The sequence below is a fragment of the Canis aureus genome, chromosome 10 (genome assembly GCF_053574225.1).
Source record: "Canis aureus isolate CA01 chromosome 10, VMU_Caureus_v.1.0, whole genome shotgun sequence".
In the NCBI taxonomy this organism is placed as follows: domain Eukaryota; kingdom Metazoa; phylum Chordata; class Mammalia; order Carnivora; family Canidae; genus Canis; species Canis aureus.
This window is the reverse complement of record NC_135620.1, coordinates 23,930,053-23,951,895: the sequence shown is the minus strand read 5'-3', so window position 1 is coordinate 23,951,895 and position 21,843 is coordinate 23,930,053. Positions and strand designations below refer to the sequence as shown.

General features: G+C 34.8%; 1 protein-coding gene, 1 long non-coding RNA gene and 1 other non-coding gene across 30 annotated transcripts in view; 2 read left to right on the top strand and 1 right to left on the bottom strand.

The window, feature by feature from the left end:
* CDKL3 (cyclin dependent kinase like 3) overlaps nt 1–21,843 on the top strand; it is a 107,925-nt gene that overhangs the window by 36,823 nt on the left and 49,259 nt on the right. For 19 of the 28 annotated variants that reach the window (XR_013387669.1, XR_013387667.1, XR_013387670.1 and 16 more), the window contains 8 exons: nt 1,509–1,648; nt 8,760–8,848; nt 11,945–12,098; nt 12,403–12,734; nt 14,204–14,297; nt 16,264–16,426; nt 17,212–17,309; nt 19,982–20,037. Coding sequence is in view for 21 of the 28 variants with exons in the window: in XM_077911687.1 (XP_077767813.1) it covers nt 1,509–1,648; nt 8,760–8,848; nt 11,945–12,098; nt 12,403–12,734; nt 14,204–14,297; nt 16,264–16,426; nt 17,212–17,309; nt 19,982–20,037 (1,126 nt within the window). In the remaining 7 variants the exon portion in view is untranslated. Of the gene's footprint in view, nt 1–1,508; nt 1,649–8,759; nt 8,849–11,944; nt 12,099–12,402; nt 12,735–14,203; nt 14,298–16,263; nt 16,427–17,211; nt 17,310–19,242; nt 19,338–19,981; nt 20,042–21,843 lie in introns of those variants that run through there. The other 9 variants (XR_013387671.1, XR_013387668.1, XR_013387672.1 and 6 more) reach the window with 4 other exon arrangements.
* On the bottom strand, nt 378–485 carry LOC144322888 (U6 spliceosomal RNA). The gene has a single exon (XR_013388486.1). It is a non-coding gene; the product is annotated as a U6 spliceosomal RNA (small nuclear RNA).
* Nucleotides 2,108–5,327, top strand: LOC144322110 (uncharacterized). The gene is made up of 2 exons (XR_013387678.1): nt 2,108–2,316; nt 3,856–5,327. It is a non-coding gene; the product is annotated as an uncharacterized LOC144322110 (long non-coding RNA).

Genomic DNA, 21,843 nt, shown 5'->3' with positions numbered 1-21,843 from the left:
TAAAAAGATTTGATTTATTCATTTATTTGAGAGAGAGGGATAAGCAGACCCCCTGCTGAGCAGGGAGCCTGATGTGGGCCTGGATCCCAGGACTTTGAGATCATGACCTGAGCTGAAGGCAGGCACTTAATCAACTGAGCAAACCCAGACACCCTTCAAAGAGGACTTTTAAAAAATAGAGTTGATCTAGATTTTTTGTAAGCACTTAGAGATAGAAAGTTACTTATTGAGAAAACTTTTTTTTAAAACGACAGTGGATATCCAGGTAGCTAAATAACTTATCCAAAAATACATTTGATGAGCAGTTTTACTTATTTGATGATCTGCTTTGACTACCCAAACATTTTGCTGGATAACCTTGATCATGGAGTTTCAATATTTTTTTTTTAAATTTTTATTATTCATGATATCATCCTTGCGCAGGGGCCATGCTAATCTTCTCTGTATCGTTCCAATTTTAGTATATGTGCTGCCGAAGCGAGCACCAATATTTTTTTTTTACATATTTCTGAATGATGAGCTTGAGGAGCCCCTTTTGTGGTAGAGAAGCTATACATAAACATGTAATTACAGGATCATGAGGAGGATACTGTACGTGACTATAAAAATCATGAAGTATGGATAAACATTAATTAAAGATACAGTTTGAAGTCTTAAAGCATCACACCTTTTTGGTTATCTTTAAAGTTCTAATTATGAGAGTAATGTTAGAAAAAATGTTAGAGGTGGGACTAATTCTGTCACTTTCCAGGTAAGGAAACTTAGAGAAGAAGCATAGGGAAGGAATTTGCCCAGGGTCACAGAACTAGTTGTAGCAGAACTGGCACTGGGACTTAGCTCTCTCCATTCCTATTTACAATTCTTTCTATTCTACCTCTACTCTATAGCCTTGTTTCTTTGTAATATTTATATTTCTAAATAATGTTTGAATAAGGCTTTGAAGCTGTTTGAGTAAGGCTTTGCTGATAAACACTTGTTAGACCATTTAGATACCCATATAGAAATGTGTAAGAGTTTGTGCTTTTCCTGATAACATTATATATGTCTTATATTTGGGGAAATGAAAATGAACCTGGTGGTTTTAAATTTTCTACTGCCTACATGCTATCAAGAGATTACTGGGGAAACTTCCAATTTTTTTGCTATATTCAGATGGTTTCTTATTCAACCTTAAAAATTAAAAGAACATGGGATTCCTGAGTGGCTTAGTGGTTGATACTCTGCCTTTGGTTCAGCATGATACTGGAGTCCTGGGATTGAGTCCCGCATGGGCTCCCTGCATGGAACCTGCTTCTCCTTCTGCCTATGTCTCTGCCTCTCTCTCTCTGTGTCTCTCATGAATAAATACACAAAATCTTAAAAAAAAATTAAAAGAACATACTTGTTATTCTCTTTTTAGTAATTTTTTTCTTTTTAGTAATTTAATGCAGACCACATAGTAACTTGTTTATTTTGATTGTAGATTAATTTCCCTGTTTTCTTATATTCATATTTTTTTCTTTTTTCAGGCAATTTGACACCTCACTTACAGAATATCTTTTCTACGAGTCCCATTTTTGCTGGGGTGGTTCTTCCTCAAGTTCAACACACCAAAAATGCAAGAAAAAAATACCCAAAACTAAATGGATTGTTGGCAGATATAGTTGACGTATGTTAAGAATTAAGGACTTATTTCTGGGAAATTTGCATAAATTATAATATAGTTTTGTTATTATTTTAATGAAATTCTAAAAGGATTCAATAACATTCATTTATATTATCTCTTAAAAGTTACTGTATTTCTACTTTCTGTCTTTAGTCCAGAAAAATTAAAATTCATAGATTGTTAGAACTGAAAACTCTCTAGGATGATCCTGTCCATTATTTTTAGTTTATCCCAATTTTAATGATCATTAGGGATAAATTGGAAAATTTTGAAGGACTTAACCATGTTTATCACCACTTTTTAATAGCCAGTCTACCCAAGTTCCTTGTGTACTTGTATCCTGAGAGATCTACTAGGCATTGACAACTGCAGTTTTAATGTTGTTTGAGGTATACCAATGCCAAAATTTACCTTGAATTTGGAGAAAACAAAAACATTATACTATATATAATACTTGCTAATTATTTTTAAATGTAAATTTCTTTTTGAACTAGGTAATAAAGATAGTAATATACTTAGTGCAAAATTCAAAAAGTAAGAGAATTTACTGTGGAAAGTAATGTTTTTCTATTTATTTTGTCTATCTAGCTAATTTCCTTTCCCAAGGTCAACTGAAGTATCTTATTTCTGATGTATAGCCCTTTAAAAAAAGTGGTTACCTAAATTTCAAAGTAAGTATGGTGTAGTGTTTATAGGAAGGAGCTCTGGAATCACGTAGACTAAAACTCAGCTCTGTCACTAATTAGCTCTGTAACCTTGGGAAAGTCACTTAATCTCTGTGACCCAGATTACTGGGCTATAAAACAACATTAACAGTCTTTATTTTGGGGGGCTGGAGGATTAAATGAAGTAATGGTGAAAATGTTCTAAGCACAGGGCCTTGATTAAGCTGTTGACAAATTTTGTCAATTTTAATTGTTGCTGTTATTGTTTAGGTAAACTTGTTAAACATATAATATGTAGCATCTAAAGACTATTCTTTCTTTTTTTAAGATTTTATTTATTTACTCATGAGAGATACACAGAGAGAGGCAGAGACATAGGCAGAGAGAGAAGCAGGCACCCTGTGGGGAGCCTGATGTAGGACTCGATCCCAGGACCCTGGGATCATGACCTGAGCCAAAGGCAGAATCTGCTCAACCACTGAGCCACCCAGGTGTCCCTCTAAAGACCATTCTTAATGGGGAAAAATTATTTCATTGGTATCTGGAGAAAACTAGAGTTTATTAATAATCTGATTTGTCGGGGTCCCAAGTAGCTCACACAGTTGAGTGTCTGACTCTTGTTTTTGGCTCAGGTCATGATCTCAAGGTTGTGAGATTGAGCCCCATCATGACCTCCACCCTCAACAGGGAGTCTACTTAAGATTCTCTCTCTCTCTGGAGGCACTTGGATAGTTCAGTTGGGTAAGTATCTGACGATTGATTTTGGCTCAGATCGTTGATCTCATGATTGTGAGATCAAACCCAGAGCTGGGTTCTGCACTCAGTGAGGAATCTGCTTGAGATTCTCTCTCCCTCTCCCTCTGCCCCTCCCACTCATGCTCACTCTTGCTCTCTCTCACTCAAATAAATAAATATATTATTTTAATGAATGAATTTAATGAAACATTCACATGGTTGGAAACTTTATAATTTCTTTTTTGTTTTTTAAAGATTTTATTTATTTGTTTGAGAGAGAGAGAGAGTGCATGAGTAGGGGGAGAGGGGCAGAGGGAGAAGCAGGCTCCCCACTGAGCGGAGAGCCTGACTTGGGGCTTGATCCCAGGACTCTGAGATCATGACCTGAGCCTCAGGCAGATGCTTAATTGACTGGCCACCCAGGTGCCCCTTTATTTATGTACCTCATTTATTTTTTACTTTTGTAGCCATAGTGTCCATTTTCCAATTTTATGACTGCTGAGGTGTTCTGACACCCTGTCTTAAAACCTGAGTTGATGTGTGGTGGGAGCCGCTGGACACTTAAGATATTTTCACTTAAGATATTATTCTTTTTTTAAAAAACTCCCGCCTTTTTTGTATATGTAATGATGAAACATGCTCTAATGGTTGAACAAGGAAGGAGAAAGAAAGACTTTAATTTCTGAGTGGAGATGTCTCCTTCTTTGTAGAAAAGTAGATCAAGACTGTTATCAAAATTTTGTCTGTTTTATTGCACCTGACTTTAGGATCCCCCCAAATTTTGTGACCACGTTGTGCCTTTCTTCCTAGAATTGTAAGTTGAACTCAAAGTTTAGTACCTGTTTACACTGTGAAGTGGACATTGTTACAGAGAACACACCGGAGCCTTTCTTACTATTAAGCAAATAATGCCTATGTGAATGTATGATCTGTGGAAAAGCCCCTGTATTTTTACCTGCTGATGCTGTTCTGTTGGAGAATAAATTTTGGATATTTTAAAAAATTTCCCCCAACAAAATAAAATAAAATAAATCTTAAAAAAAGAATTGGGGGGCTCCTGGGTAGCTGTGTTGGTTGAGTTTCTGACTCTGGTTTTGGCTCAGGTCATGATCTCAGGGTACTGAGATTGAGCCCCACAGCCAGCTCTGCACTCAATGTAGAGTCTACTTGTACGTCTCCTTCCCCCTAGGCTCCTTTCGCTTCTCACGCTCTCATTCTCTCTCAAATAAATAAAATCTTTCTAAAAAGTAGAAGAATCAAATTTGTTTACTACATTTTCATTTGAATTTATTTTTTATATCATAGTTTTAATTATACAGAGAATACATAATGATTATAGAAAAAGTAGAGAATGCATGATAAAAAGAAGTTAAGATTTTTCCCAACTCCTACACTCTGGGAAAAATTACTATTGACATTTTGATTTATATACTTCTAGACTTTTGTGAACCAAATATGTGCATAGAAATTTAAGCTTTTTTTTCTCCCCACCCCCTGAAATTTATGCTTTTAAAAGATATCATACTTCACATAGTTATGTGACCTGTTTATGTTATGTAACCATGTCAGTGAATATGGAACTACATCATAATTTTCAGTGGTTGCATAGTATCATATAGCCTGACTGTTCTATAGTTTAATTGATTTACAATTTTGAACATTTGTTTTCAGGTTTTCTCTTTTGGTAAAGATGCTTTAGTGAACATTTTTTAAATAAGTCTTTTTGAACTTGTTTTATTATTTGTTTAGGATAAATTCCTAGAATTGTGATTAGTGGGCCACAGTGTTTATACTTTTTCAGAATTTTTAAATCTATTTTGCTATTTTTTCCTCCAGAAAGATTTTACTGATTTATGTTCAAGTACTCTCAAATAACACTGGATTTAAATTCCCACTCTCAATCTAACATTGGATACTATAATTTTAAACATATTTTCCAATTTTTTATAAAGATTTTATTTATTCATAGAGAGAGAGAGAGAGAGAGAGAGAGGCAGAGACACAGGCAGAGGGAGGATAAGCAGGCATCATACAGAGAGCCTGACATGGACTCGATCCAGGGTCTCCAGGATCACACCCTGAGCTGCAGGAGGCACGAAACCACTGCGCCACTGGGGCTGCCCATTTTTAAATTTTTTAAAGTAATCTCTATATCCAATGTGGAGCTCAAACTCACGACCCCAAGATCAAGAGTCACCATACTCAAAGAAAAAAAAAAAAAAAAAAAAGAGTCACCATACTCTACCAATTGAGCCAGCTAGGCGCTTCAAAATATTTGCCAATTTAAGATGCTTAAAATAGCATCCTTTTTTTAGTTGCACTTATATCATCACAGGAAAGGTTGAACATTTTACTAATATTAATTGGCCATTTGTATTTCTTATTTTAAGAATCATTAAACTGGGGACACCTGGGTGGCTCAGTGGTTGAGTGTCTGCCTTTGGTTCGGAGCGTGATCCCAGGGTTCCAGGATTGAGTCCCACATAGGCCTCTCTGCGAGGAGCCTGCTTCTCCCTCTCTATGTCTCTGCCTTCTCTCTGTGTCTCTCATGAATAAATAAACAAAATCTTTAAAAAATCATTAAACTATTTCTCAGACTATCTCTTTTCATATAGATTTGTAAAATAATAGGCATATTAGTCTTTTGTCATGTGTATTGTAAATATTTTTCTTCACCTTGAATAATCCAGTGACTTAGAATGCCACATTTAGCATACACAAAATGCTTATATACGCTTGGGTCTGTTTCTTTTTCATTGATTTCTTTCTTTTTTCTAGTATAAACATCAGTTTGATTATTGTAACTTTAAAATACATCTTAATATCTGGGGCAAAGCATGTATCATTTCCTAGATTTAAATTCTCTAAATAACTTTATTGTGATGTAATTATGTACATTAAACTACACATACTTAAAATGTATAATTTGATGAGTTTTGATAGATGTATACACCTATGAAACCACCATCGCAATCAAGATATCTAACATTTCCATCACCCTCCAAAATGTCCTTTTTTTTTTAAAAAAAAGATTTTATTCATGAGAGACAGAAAGAGAGAGAGAGAGAGAGAGAAAGGCAGAGGCACAGGCAGAGGAAGAAGCAGGCTCCATGCAGGGAGCCTCATGTGGGACTCGATCCCGGGTCTCCAGGGTCAGGCCCTGGGCTGAAGGCAGTGCTAAACCACTGAGCCACTCGGGCTGCCCCCAGAATGTCCTCTTATCCTTTTACAATCCATCTTTTCCTCCATTTCTGTTCCCAGACAACCTCTAAGTTGCTTTTTATCACTATAAATTAGTTTACATTTTCTAGGATAGGTATATATATATGGAATTACATAGTATATACTCTTTGATACAGCATTATGGTTTAGAGATTCATTCATGTTTTTGTGTGTTTCATAGTGAATTCCTTTTTATTGCTGAATAGTACTCCATTGTACAGATGTATACAATTTTTATTAATCCATTCCCTGTTTTGGGTTATTTTCTGTTTTTGTCTGTTACAAACAAGTGCTATGAACATTCATGTGCAAGTCTTTGTAGGTGTATATTTTTATCCTTCTGAGTAAGTAAGAGTGGAATGGTGGGTTTAAGCTATGTGTATATTTAAATTTTTTTTAATTTTTATTTATTTATTTATGATAGTCACACACACACACACACACACACACAGAGAGAGAGAGAGAGAGAGGCAGAGGGAGAATCAGGCTCCATGTAGGGAGCCCAACGTGGGATTCGATCCCATGTCTCCAGGATCGCGCCCTGGGCCAAAGGCAGGTGCCAAACCGCTGCGCCACCCAGGGATCCCCTGTATATTTAATTTTTAAAGAAACTGCCAGTCTGTTTCTCAAAGTATCATATTTTACATTTTCCAAACTAGGGCATGAATATAAATTTTCTTTTTTTAAAAAAAGACTTTACTTATTTGAGAGACAGGAAGGTAGCAAGAGCAAGCACAAGTGGACGTAGGGTGTGGAGAGGGGGAGAAGCTGGCTCCCCACTGAGCAGGGAGCTGGATGTGGGGCTTGATCCTAGGACACCAGGACCATGACCCAAGCTGAAGGCAGATGCTTAACCAACTGAGCCACCCAGGAGCCCCAGATTTAAAATTTAAAATTATTTTATTCAGAGAAAGACTCATTTGTCTGCCTCTAATAGGCTATGACTTGAGCAGATTTTTAAGACATTTTTATTAGTAAGTTTTACTGATGGATTACTATCATATTCTAAAATAAGCACATATATTTAGTTAGTTGCAGTTTTAACAGTCAGGGTATTCCTCCATCATAAAGTAGATAATACATTCAGTTTTGCTTTGTGAGTCAATGTATTATTATTGTGGTAAAAAACATAACATGAATCTACCCTCTTACCAAATTTTAAAATGTGTAGCACAGTACTATTAGCTATATTCTTTTTTTTTGTATAGCAGATCTTTGCAAGTTTTTTTATGGATCAGTTTGAGCATATACATTTTGAAATAAGCAAAAATGTAATATTATATTAAATTACCATTGATTTTCTGGATTTAATTCTACTCTTCTATTTGTTAGATCTAGACAACTTCATTTCTCTGGGCATCAGTCTCCTTACCTGTACAATGGGAATAGTAATAATACCTACCTTGTAGAGTTGTTGTTGGCGTCAAGTAATAGGAAAAGGATAAAAAAAAAAGGAAAGGTCTAGGTAGAATGTTATGTGGCACATAGTAAACATCAATAAAACTTACCTATTATTATGTTTTGCCTTTTTTAATGTTTTGCCTTTTTCTAAGGGAAGAAATGAAAACTATAAATAGCTTTTATTAAAATACTGTCTTTAATATTTTGGTTAAAAATATCTTCTATTTACAACTAGTTATTTGATTATATATAAATTTATGATATTTGACTTATTTTCAAAACTCATCCTTCCATCATCTGTTTTTGTTTTGTAGGTTTGTTTGTTTCTCTATTCAGTTGAAGTATTCCCAAGATAGGGAAACAAAAAAGAGCTGTTCTCATAATGGTTTATTGAAAGATTCGGGGGTTTGAATGTTTGTGAAGTTGTGTTATGCCATAGAAAAGGCACTGATGGGTAGCCCAGGTGGCTCCGTGGTTTAGCGCCACCTTCGGCCCAGAGTATGATCCTGGAGACCCGGGATTGAGTCCCACATCTGGCTCCCTGCATGGAGCCTGCTTCTCCCTCTGCTTGTGTCTCTGCCTCTCTCTCTTTCTTTCTCTCTCTCTGTGTGTCTCGCGTGGATAAATAAAATCTTTAAGAAAAAAAAAAAAGAAAAGGCACTGATTAAGATTCAGACAATGAGTTAAGATTCTCATATAGTAAATCACTGATTATGCTTCTAGCTCTATAGAATGGAAGTAATAATCCATGAACTTTCCACTTTACAATGCTGATACGAGGATCAAAATGAACTAATTAATTTCTGCTAATTCCAACAGAAACAGACTGACTTCTGTTTTGGCTAGAATCTTAGGACATTTGAACTATAATAATGCTTTACCCAGTACAAATTTCTTAGGGAAATAAATGGTCAGAACTCACTGTCAGAAATTCCTAAGGTCTAAAGCCTTCTTTTCAAGATCATTTTAAAACTCTGGGTGATTATTTACTTCTACGTATGTCAAATGAATTTAATTTTTACCTTATAGAGTCCTGTTAAGACCTTATTTAATGTTAGAATCTTTTTTTTTTTTTTTTTTTCATTTTCTAGGCTTGTTTACAAATTGATCCTGCTGAGAGGACATCATCTACTGATCTTTTGCATCATGAGTACTTTACTAGAGATGGATTTATTGAAAAGTAAGCAAGTGAAGTGTGGACTTCTTAGTGTTTTATGTTAGGGAATTCTACTAGCATGAGAATTGTTAATGTTACACACACACAAAAAATCAATTTAAGCAAGAATTTTACTGAGTTCCTCTATTAACTAGGTCTATCGTAGACTTACAGGTGTCCTAATGAAAATTCTACTAATAAAAATAATTGTAGTTAACATTCATTACAGTTACAATGTCCTACGCGGTGTGCTAAGCTTTTTATACACATTTTCAATGGTAATCATAAACCTGAAGATAGTAAATAAACAATCAGTACTTTTTAGCTTTATTTCCATTTGGACCTCTGAATAGTCTAGATTTTCCTTTTCTGATAGCATCTCTGATCTATATGTTATAATTGGCATTTATTTCCCAAATGATTTTTTTCTCTGCTTTATTTACTCTCTGTTGTAGTGTTTGTTGTCATATTTTTCCTGCCAAAGTGAAAGTTCCCTGAAGAGAGGGACCATGCCTCTAGCCCTTCTGTGTTTTACATTATATGTATAATATATAATGACAGTGTAGATATAGAAATCAACTGTATTTAAAAAAATGTTTATTTAAATTCAACTTAGTTCACATATGGTATATTATTAGTTTCAAGGGTAGAATTTAGTGATTCATCAGTTGCATTTTACACTCAGTGCTCATCATAAGTGCCTTACTTAATGCCCATCACCCATTTAGTCCATCCCCCTCACTTCCCTCCAGCAACCCTCATTTTGTTTCCTAGAGTTAAGAATCTCTTATGGTTTGCCTCTCTCTCTGTTTTTATCTTATTTTATTTTTCCTTCCTTTCTCCTATGTTCATCTATTTTCTTAAATTCCACATATGAGTGAAATCATATGGTATTTGTCTTTCTCTGACTGACCTATTTGGCTTAGCATAATACCCTTTAGTTTCACCTATGTTGTTGCAAATGGCAATATTTCATTCTTTTTGATGGCTGAGTAATATTCCATTAAATATATACCACATCATCTTTATCCATTTATCCATTGATGGACATCAGGGCTTTTAATGTATTTTGCCTAAAATCAGCTATATTTCTAAAAAACACCATTTTCTATTTGGGCTTTGAAAGAAATAGAAAAGAGTTTTCTTTAATTGCAGAGTCATTCAGTTGGGCTTTGAATGTGAGGTCAGAAAAGATGGACATCATTTAAAATGTGATGGACTTTTCAAAAAAATATTTAAATTTAAATATTTAAATTCAGTTTGCCAATAAAAATGTGATGGACTTAAGATTAGGCACAGAAAAGTTCCGGAACAACCATTGAAGACAGACTAAAATAGAAAAATGCACAGAAAAGAGAATCCTTTAAAGTATTTAGTGTTAAGTTTTTTAGTAAATAGATGGAAATGAGACCGCCAAGGCAAGCGAGAGTCCAAGAACAGATTTTATTGCAGGCACCCTCGGGCGAGGTTCCACGACTCACGCGGGAAAGAGAGTGAGTCGGGGAAGTCGCGCCAAGACAAGGTGGTAGGGGGTTTACATAACGTTGTAAGGCAGAACGGTTTCCTATTGGTTGGCTCATATGCAAAGGAAGGATTGCAATCCAACCAGTCAGAGTGACCCTCACTATGCAAAGGAAGGATTGCAATTCGACCAGTCAAAGGTGACTTCCTCCTCTGGGGTTTGAAGGGCATTGGGTTCGGTTGGGGAAGTCCAAAGGAGACGTGTAAGGGTCTGCTCAAGCGGTCAGTAGGTCATTGGTCCATTGGCATCCCAAGTGGAGGTGGTGACAGGAACCTCAGCCATTTTGGCGTATCTGCCATCTTGAGGAGTTTCCCTTCCCGCCTGGCCCCGATATTTAGAACTGCAGTCACTTTAAGAATTTTAACATAAGACAAAATAATTTTGATATGAAACAAAAGATGAAAAGATATATTGAAAGTGCCATTGATGAAAAAAATGCCAGTTATTGAATTAAAAAGTTGCTTATATCAGTTCTATGTAGACCAAGTTGATTTCTTTTGGGTACTTAGGTACTAGGATTTTAGTATGTTGGGGTGAAAGTTCTTGAATTACAGTGATTGAATCCTCAGAAATTGTTTGGGGGAAGACCTTTTCCTTTAATAAGAGGCCTCTCTCTTTCACAGAACCTTCTGCAATACAAGGGAGTTTTGACAGAATTATGATAGGTTCTCATTCAGCCAGATAAATCACACTGGTTATTTTCTTCATCTCTTCACACTACACTTTACTTTGACATGTGCCCTGCACAGCTCTGGCAAGATTGGGCTAAACTGGGGAAGAATTCACTCGTGTAATGATATTTTAAAATTTCCGCAAACTAGGGGACACCTGGCTGTATTGGTCAGTAGAGCATGTGACTCTTAATCTCAGGATGGTGAATTTAAGCCCCATACTGGGTGTAGAGCTTACATACAATACAGTACAATACAATACAATATGATATGATAAAATTTCCCCAAATGGATAAGTCAGTCTATTTCAGGAAAGGGAACTGTGCAAGTCAGGAGCAGGGTAGGAAGGAGACTTTTCAATACAGCCTTTTGAATTTTGAGCCATGTGAATGGATTTTCTATTAAAAAATAAATAACTTAAAACAATTCAAACCAAAACCAAAACAATCTCCCTTCAATATTGATGCATTCTCTTACATTTTATACTAAAAATATTTCTCTAGAATAAATTTCAGAAACTAATTGGTTCATCTTTTAAGTATTACTACTTTAAAAAAAAAAAAAAGTATTACTACTTTAAAAAAAAACACAAAAAAGACAAAATGGCCTGAGTTTTCCTTGAAAGAATAACATATTTATCAAAATTAAAAATAATACTTTTACTAAGTAAAGTTTGCATTACAAGAGGAATGTAATTCATATAAACCTATTTTGTAAAATTTTTATCTAGTAAATTCCCATGGCAAAGTTTTTGGAAGCTGTGTCTTTACCAGTAAGCAATCTGTATTAAGTATTGTACCATTTCTTGACATGCATTATTGAGAATTTATGTTTAGCTGATATGTAAATTAATTGATTAAATGATCCTTTAAAGATAAAATACTTTACATAAATAAAAAAGAATATTGGTGGATATTGTTTTATCAGATTCATACCAGAACTGAGAGCTAAGTTACTGCAAGAAGCAAAAGTCAATTCATTCATAAAGCCAAAAGAGAATTCTAAAGAGAACGAGCTTATGAAAGATGAAAGAAAAACAACTTATACCAATACACTGCTAAGTACTCCAGTTTTGGGAAAGGTAAAAACTGTTTTCTTTTTAGCCAGTATAACGTTATTTTAGTTAGCACTGTAATGATAAAAATGACTATCCTTTTTTTTTTTTTAAGATTTTATTTATTTATTCATGAGAGACACACACAGAGAGAGAGGCAAAGACACAGGCAGAGGGAGAAGCAGGCTCCATGCAGGGAGCCCGTTGTGGGACTGGATCCTGGGTCTCCAGGATCATGCCCTGGGCTGAAGGCAGTGCTAAACTGCTGAGCCACCTGGGCTGCCCAAAATGACTATCCTTCTGACTCAAATTTTGGATGTTTCTATTCCAGGAAATGGAGAGAGAGAAAAAACCCAAGGAGATCAAAGTCAGAGTTATTAAAGTCAAAGGAGGAAAAGGAGATATCTTAGAACCAAACAAGATAGAGTGTGAAGGTAGACATTGTCAACAGGATGCCGTTGAAAATGCTCATTCTATGTCTCAAGATACAAAACCTGTAATCAGTGAATCACTACCAAGCCCTGTCAATCCCAGCACTAATTCTAATGGCATGAAAGATGATCCACATGCTGGAGGTAGTATGATGATGCCACCCATCAATCTAACTAGCAGTAATTTGATGGCTTCAAATCCCAATTCAAATCTTTCCCATCCAAATTCAAGGTGAGTTATAACAGAAAATAGAAGGAAATAGACCCAAGTTATACAATGCTCCCATATAATGGTATTTCAAAGAATCAAGTTCATAGTGTCTGATATAAACTGAATTTGAAGATATATTGAAATTATAATCATATAATGGGCCATTACTGTTTCTTAAAAATGCTACACAAGAAGCATTTCTTAATGCTGTTTCTTAATGCTTAAGAACTGTTTCTTAAGAATGCTACACAAGAATGTTTAATTTTTCACTAATGCCTTTTGGAAAAACCTCATAGAAAGAAAAGACTCTTGGAATAATTTCTTCCCATCTGAAGAGGAAAAAGGTGATATGACCTAAGTTCTGGCATTGATGTGCCTTAGTATAACAAAGTAAGCATTTTGTCTGTATCAGCAAATTTTCTAAATGGAGAAAGAATAGTTGAAAATAATCTTTTATACTCAAGTAGCTTTTAAAGATCAAATATTTGGAAAAAAAAATAAAGATCAAATATTTGGGGGGTAAAACAACATATTGGGCCAGTTGTGGTTTTAGCTACTGATACAGATTGGAAGACTGTTACCACAAGTCTGCTTAATCAAGGGCAGTGTGTTATATAGCAAAGGTCTATCTAGCAGGGCATCACGGCCAGTCCTAAATTTAGGGAAACTACTGTGAATCTAGATGAGGAAGGAGACTATGTTCAGTATCCCAAACTAATACTAAACTAATACTTATAGCACACTGATTTGGGCTATAAGTTGTGAAGCTGAGAGGCCTGCAGAGATGGGCAAGTAGACATTTCTGTTAGTTCAGAGGTACAGCAGATTACAGACAGCAAGAACCCATTTGTTTTTGAGATGATTCCAACACCATGGTTGTAATAACCATGGTTGTCAACGGCCTTGGACAGCAAGCTCAGAAATTCAGAAACCCAATATTTAGGAGAGCCAGATTTAGAGGCACCTGGCTGGCTCAGTTGGTAGAGCATACTACTCTTAATCTCAGAGCTGTGAATTCAAGCCCCATATTGGGTGTGGAGACTACTTAAAAAATTAGAGGGACACCTGAGTGGCTCAGCGGTTGGGCTCAGGGCATGGTCCTGGAGTCCCGGGATTCAATCCCACATGAGGCTCCCTGCATGGGGCCTGCTTCTCCCTCTGCCTGTGTCTCTGCCTCTCTCTCTCTCTGTGTCTCTCATGAATAAATAAATAAAATAAAATAAATTAGAGAGAGAGAGAAAGAGAGAGTGGAATAGATACAGATTTAGAATAGAGACAAGGGCCCAAGTAGGACAGCAAGCATAAGCAAGTTGTTCTTTGCTCTGTTTTTGCCTACTTAGAGCAATTAGCAGTTACACACTCACAATTGCATTTTGGCACTCACTGTTCAAACTTTAGACTACCATGATACAACTTCCTCATTATTGAAGCCCAAACGGAAGTACTTCTGAGGGAGTTCTAATAACTTTGTGTTAATTTTTAAATAATAGGTTGACTGAAAGAGCAAAAAAGAGACGTACCTCTTCACAATCTATTGGACAGGTTATGTCTAATTACAGGCAAGAGGATGCACGTCCCATTCAAGTAAGGCAAGAAGCTAGTTGTTAAAACATGGCTTCCCTCAACATTATCCTTGACTCCTTCCCCCACCAAATCCTTCTTTCTATCTTTGGGGCTTCTGCATTTAAAAAAATGTGCTTTGGGATCCCTGGGTGGCTCAGCGGTTTAGCGCCTGCCTTCGGCCCAGGATGTGATCCTGGAGACCCAGGATCGAGTCCCATGTCGGGCTCCCTGCATGGAGCCTGTTCTCCTTCTGCCTGTGTCTCTGCCTCTGTATGTGTGTGTGTGTCTCTCGTGAATAAATAAATAAAATCTTAAAAAAATTTTTTTTTTTAAATGTGCTTTTAGGAGTGCCTAGGTGGCTCAATTGATTAAGTGTTCGACTCTTGATTTCAGCTCAGGTCATGATCTCAGGGTCATAATAGCAAGCCATGCATGGGGCTCTGCACTGAGTGTGAAGCCTGTTTGAGATTCTTTCTCTCTTTTTCTGTCCCTACCCCCCTCCCTGCTCTCACTCTCTCTAAAATAAAATTTAAAAAAATTTTTTTAATGTGCTTTTAGCATTTTTGTTTTTCCTGAAGTGAAAATAGGCCATTGTTTCCTTAGTGCTTTCACAATTTTAGTTAACTTCTTATAATTTGATTTCTGGATTTAATGTCTGACTTGCACCAAAAAAGTTAAGATTTTCGGGACACCTGGGTGGCTTAGCGGTTGAGCGCGTGCCTTTGGCTCGGGGCATGATCCCAGAGTGCCAGGATCAAGTCTCACATTGGGCTTCCTGCATGGAACCTACTTTTCCCTCTGCTTATGTCTATGCTTCTCTCTCTCTCTGTCTCTCATGAATACATAAATATATAATTAAATAAAATCTTTTTAAAAAGTTAATATTTTAACCTTTAAAAGTTATAAAACTTGGGGCACCTGGCTGGCTCAGTCAGAAGAACATGCAACTCTTGATCTCAGGATTGTGAGTTTGAGCCCGATGTTGGATATAGAGATTACTTAAAAAAAAAAAAAATGAATAGAATCTTAAAAAAAGTCAGAAGACTTTTGGGTCTTTCACTCCCCCAAAAAAGTTTTTAATATCTTATTTTATAGATTAAAGGGAATTGATAAATAGATACATCAAACTTTTCACTAGAAAAATGTAATCAGTGTCGTTCATTCTCTCATTTTTTACATAGGGAAGTAGCTTATTCAAAATTGATACATAATGTTATTTATAATAATAAAAATTGAGAACAATACAAATATATCTAAGAGCAAGTGACTTATTAAGCACATTAATATATATCCACATAGAGGGATACTACACATTGCATTGTAGCAGAATGTTTATTAATTTAGGAGAATTTTCATTATCTGTTACCAAATGACCAAAAATAGGTAAAAAATAGGTAACATGGGCAGCCCAGGTGGCTCAGTGGTTTAGTGCCACCTTCAGCCCAGGGTGTGATCCTGGAGACCAGGGATCCAGTCCCACATTAGGCTCCCTGCATGGAGCCTGTTCTTTCTCTACCTGTGTCTCTGCTTCTGTCTCTCTCTTTTTGTCTCTCATGAATAAATAAATAAAATCTTTAAAAAAAATAGGTAATACTAAAGGTATTCTAGAATGCTGGATTCTCCTTGTGTCCAGAGTACATGGTTTTGTAAATAGAAAAATAAATAAAATGAACTGAAGCAATTTGTCCAAAATCAGGGTACAATGAATAGGATTACATATTAAAAGTTAAGATTGTGGTTTTCCTGATCAACATTATTATTCTCAGAATATCCAACATATTTTTAAAAGTTTGCTTTTTGAAACTTTTATTGGAATTTGATGTTTATGTGTTTAAATGGTATTCTATTTCTTAATTATTAAAATAACTCTGCAAAGATAGATGTTTTGTGACTATCTTATTACCTCCCAAATGGCTAGCAGTTTTGGGCTTGTCATTCAAATAAGTTACACATATTTTTTCATATTAACTCTTGTTTGTTTGTTTAGAGCCAAATGGAGAAAAGTGTATTTAATGAGCGAACAGGTCAAAGTTACCAAATGGCAAATGGACACAAAAGAAAGCTGAATTTTTCCAGATCTGACAGGAAGGAATTCCATTTCCCAGAACTGCCTTTCACAATACAGCCCAAGGAGGTGAAAGGAATGGAAGGTACATATTTGTTGGCAAGCTTTACAAATTTACAAGATCTTTTTTTTAATAAGACAACTTACATTTATGATATGATTTAGATAGAAGATAGCAAATTGCTTTGAAAAATATTTTCAGCTGAGGAGAATTTTTCCCTCATAGTCAAATAAGGAGACCTGAAGGAGAGAATTTTTAAAGAATTATTAGGGAAACTTTAAAAGGCGGATTTTTTTATTAGCTCATTATTGTTGAAATGTTAGAACAGTGTTTGCAGAAAGTGGTTTTGGTTCGGTGTATGACCTGGAGTAAATCAATTTCTTTTGTTTCCCTATGATTTTTGCCCAGATAATAGCAAGAATGATGTATGCGCTTCAGGTATCCAAAGATGTAGTAGATTAAGCTTTATAACATGTACTGAGCTCTTAAAATGAAACTCCTTTTTTTGCAGAGTAAATGTTTTGTTTCTTTGAAGAACAGTGACACCTTGTGAAAAGTTAATATAATAGCAAGGAAATAGTATTTGTACAGTTCAAGAGGAATTATCTGATCCACTTACCAGTTATTTGCAGAATTAAAAAAAATATCTTCTTTTAATACCTGGTAGACTATTTATAAAGTTATAAAACAGATAATTTATGATTGGCATATTTTACATTACAAATAATGATTTATTCAGTTCCTTTATAATAAACTGAGAAACTGACTTTAGTGGATATCGGAATTTCTATTTGAACCTCTTGAAAAGGAAAGTAAAATTTCAAGGTAGGAATAACAAGTTGTTGTTGTTGTATATATTTTTGTAAAAGTTAAACAGATAAAAGTGCTGAAGAGGGAATCAAGGAAAACAGATTCATCTAAAATACCAACTTTACTTAATGTGGATCAAAATCAAGAAAAACAAGAGGTAAAACTTTTTTGTTTATAGTTTTACTATGGAGTGCAATTTGGAACCCTTGACTTGGTGTGTAAATTTAGTTATCACTATTGGAAAGTTATATAAAAATACAAAGTGATGTAGTCTTTGAACATGAGAAACACCTGTTTTCTCTTAAAATGGCATATTAGTAAGAGTTTTTAAAAGTTATTTTTTGGAGAGCAGTTAATACCAGCCCTCATTGGAATGTTGAATGATTAGAGTATATAGTACCCAGGGAAAATATTATGTGTATTACATATGATCGGGCAGAGGAAACAAATAATGGTGTGAACAGAGTTATGCTGTCCACAAGACCATAGGTATTTATCTTTAGCCCCTTTCTTCCTGTTTTCAGTTTATCTCTGCTGTCCACCTACTGTTCTATCTTCACAAAGATTTGTTCTCAGCCATCTTTCAGATAACTGTGTTGGAATGTCCCAACCCCCACCAACCAGAGTCTTGAATTTTATTGGAAATACTTGAAAATCTCAGTATCCAAATGCATACTTTCTAAAGACCTTCTTTTAAGGAAAGGGGATTGTGCTCAGCTCCCACTTAATTAAAGCATATAGATGGCCTTCTATTCTACACATCTGTAAGGTCATCAATTTCATTATATCAGTTTCTTATTTTATAAATAAAATTAATTATATTTTTATTCATAATAAAATTAGAACATGCTTATTAAGGAAATTTGGAGAAATTAGAAAAAAATAGAGAAACTTTAAAACCATATAAAGAGGCATTTTCACTAAGTCTATTCCATCTCTATGTCATTGGATTAAAGAGTTAGCAGATACCATTAGCATATCTGGTATGCTAACTAGCATATACCAGATAGCAAGATTAGCATAGTGATGCTTAATGCCTTAGAGCTTATGGCTTAGAACTTGTTAAGAACTCCACAGGCCACTTTGTAGGAAAGAAATTTCCAGAACAAGAAAGTCATTAATGGTCAACTTTTAGTTCATTATAGAAAATAATAAGGTCGCTTTAAATTTTTAAGCTTGAGCAACTTACTGATGTCCCAGCATGTTGAGCAGCATACCCTTTGCACATATTTTGAGTGATTGACTCATTGAGGCTCCTAATCTGTGTATTAAGCTCCTAGTATGTGCTTGCATGTGTTTATCCTACTGTCATCTGAGAGCTTCTGGAGCTAAATTTATATATTCCAATGCAGGAAGAAAGGAGCTCTCCAGACAGTTTTTTTTCATTAAACAACCTACATTAATAAATTGGAAGGGAAAATCCTGTCTTGCTCATGTGGTGTAGAACTGCTTAAAAGATGACCTTTTTAAAGTGACCTTGAAATAAGGCTATGAGAGTAGTAGTCATCAAAGATAGCCATAGATTCTTCGTGTTGCCTATTCATACGCAGTTCTGACAAGCTGGTGAAATTGCATGTAAGGCTGGTCCAGACATTTTTAATACATCAGTGTCAGGATTAAGAAAATGTCCTAAATTTTGAGTTGGTAGTTTGTTATTTTTGAGCACAAGGGAACATGACATGTTTTTAAAAGTGTGAGATAGGAAATATCAACTTTTTTGTTCTATTGGCTGTGCCACTGAGTTGTTTTTGAATTACCTACTCAGATCCAAGTGCTTCGAGTTGTATCTTCAACTCTTTCAGGCATCTTAAATGTATGCTCAATTAGTGTATACGCACATTGAATGGACAATATGATCTAAGAGAAACCCTAAATTACTGCTGATGAAGTGAGGCAAGAGAGGAAAGAGTCCATGCAAGAGTCACCTTCAATTCTGTTTCATGATGATCGTGGGGAATACTTTACTAAATAGTCTCCCATATAAAATAAACCCCAGGTGCAAAGTACAAGTGCTTATCTGTGGCTATTATTTCCTTAGCCAAAGACTCACCATTTCCTCAATTAAGGTCCTGTTTCTATTTACTTTTTAGAATACAGGAAATGCACAAACTGAAAGGAAGAAGAACCTGCCAGATGTAGAGTAGAAAATGCAGCATCTGAAAATTCAGGGAATCCCAGAATCATTGTATGGTTAAAAAAATCCTTTTTATTAATATTACATACGCAAAAAATGCTGACTAGAGAATTCTACAGATACATCAAAAACACTTTGTAGTTATGTGTATATTCACCTATTTGATTTTAAATTTATTAATATTTAAATTATTCATGTTTTCTTAATTTGAACACTAGTTGACAAAAATTGCCTGACTGGTACATCAAAATAAAACTGCAGCTTACATTAAATCATATAATTTTATTTGATGATCTATTTTCTTAGTCATGTATGATAAATGGTCATTCTTAGCTTTGGTTTAGAACTTTATAGAAGGAAAAGTTTCTAATTGTATAATAAAGTGAGATCCCAATGTTTGGGAACACCAAACATTTCTGAACAAACAATTATACTTGATAAGCATGAAATACAGACTTGGTTCCATGCAGAACATTCTAAAACAACATTTAAACATATCATGAAGGTCGTTTAAAAGGACAGAAATGGAGGAAAGCATTGAAGCAAATATTTTGGCTTGAGCAGCATGTTTATCAATTAATAGTTTACATAGAATATATTGTTACATATGATTTAACATTATTACAGTCAAGGTTTTGGCAGCGTATATTTTAGTTCTTATTGCTGGTTCTTATTGGCTTGGTTTCTGATTTTAGGGTGGAGATGGCCATTTTAAGGGGAAGAATTTGAAGAGGAACAGATTTTTTTTCTGGTAGTGTTTTTTCTTTTAAATCTTAAAAATACAAATTGTCAAGTCTTCTTTTATATACAATAGAAATGTAACGGGCTATCAAGACAGCCATGCGCCTTGCATTAGCATCTTCCAACTTTGTTTTGTTAGCAAACCATTCACTTTTTTCTTTTAAGAATTCTGTTGGTTTAGAATTGTGGAGTCATCTCCTGTCTCTGCTACTTCTTTACTTGCCATGATTACTGAGTAGGTAACACATACTGTCATATGACACACACTGTACTTATACTGATCTCTGCCCTCTGCTGGTCACATAACCTTTATTGTCTTTTATTTCCTGGAACTCTCAGGCTTCCTGAAGGGAGTTCTTAATGAAATATCTGATCGGTTGCTTTAAAGCCTGTTCTTACCCTTAGATGATTAAAAATATGTTCTCAGCTATAACATCATTTATAGTATTTATAAAATATGTGAAAGTTATGTTATTCAAATGTTAAATTCTTTTATTCTTTTTGTTTTGTTTTATTTTTATTAAATTCCATTTAGTTGAGAATTCTTTTATTCTTTTAAACAACTCCCAGCACTCTTCCAAGTTCCTAGTTCTGATAGTGGCTTTTATGTGGTACAGACTTTTTCTGTTCCACAAAATAGATTGTATAAAACCCAGAGGAGGCACACTACCAAAATTCTTGATTGTCCTATTCTAAAAATAAACAAAACAAAAACACAACATACAATAAAATGGGATTATCTGGTGTTTTACCAGGGATCTACCTGATTTGTATTTACTAAATAAACATGAAGAACAAGGGAAAACATAATTTCTTTATTACAATATTGTAGGCTCTTTTCATCTCATTTTAAGGCTGATTGGAATTCATACCTGAGGTTTTTATACATAATATACCTTTCTAACAGAATTCCTGTTACTTTTAGCAACTAATCTCCTCCAAGGAACTGAAAAGTTGATCCTTGTGGTAGATTCAACCGGTATGTCTGCCTTTTACCTATTGCATTTATATATTTGTTGATCCTACATCAATATCAAAGGATTCAATTTCTCAAAAATGCCTACTTGGATTTTAATTGGGGTTGTGTTAAATGTCTACATCAATTTGAGGAAAATTGGTATCTTGATAATATTAAGTCTCCCAATACATGAGCATGGTGTAAACTCCCTATTTATTTAGATCTTCTTTAACTTCTGTCTATAATATTTTGTAGCAGTCATACAGTAGTCATTAAATTTATTTCCATGTGTTTTGTTTTTTGATGCATTATAAATGGTATTATTTTTTAATATCATCTTCCAGCTAGTTTTGCTAATACACAGAAGTACAATTTGTTTTTCCATATTGATTTTGTATTCTGAGACTTTGCAAAAATTCACTTATTGGTTCTAGTAGGTTTTCTTCCCTTGTTTTTTCATTCCTTTCTTCCTTCCTATTTTGCATGTTCCTTAGGATTTCCCACATAAGTAATCATAACATCTGCAGATAAAAATAATTTTACTTCTTCCTTCCCAATGTTTATGCCTTTTATTACTTTTTCTTGACTTGTACTGACTAGGACATGTGATAATGTTGAACAGAAGTAGTGAGAGTGGACATCCATGACTTTTTTCCTATAGTAAAGAGAAAACATTCCGTTTTTTTCCCATTAAGTATGATGTGAGTTGTAGATATTATGTAGATGACCTTTATAACATTGAGGAAGGTTCCTTCTGTTTCTCTTTGCTCAGTGTCCTTACCATGAACAGATGTTAAATTTTGTTAAACGACTTTCCCCACATCAACTGAGATGTTCATATGATTTTCCCCCTTTATT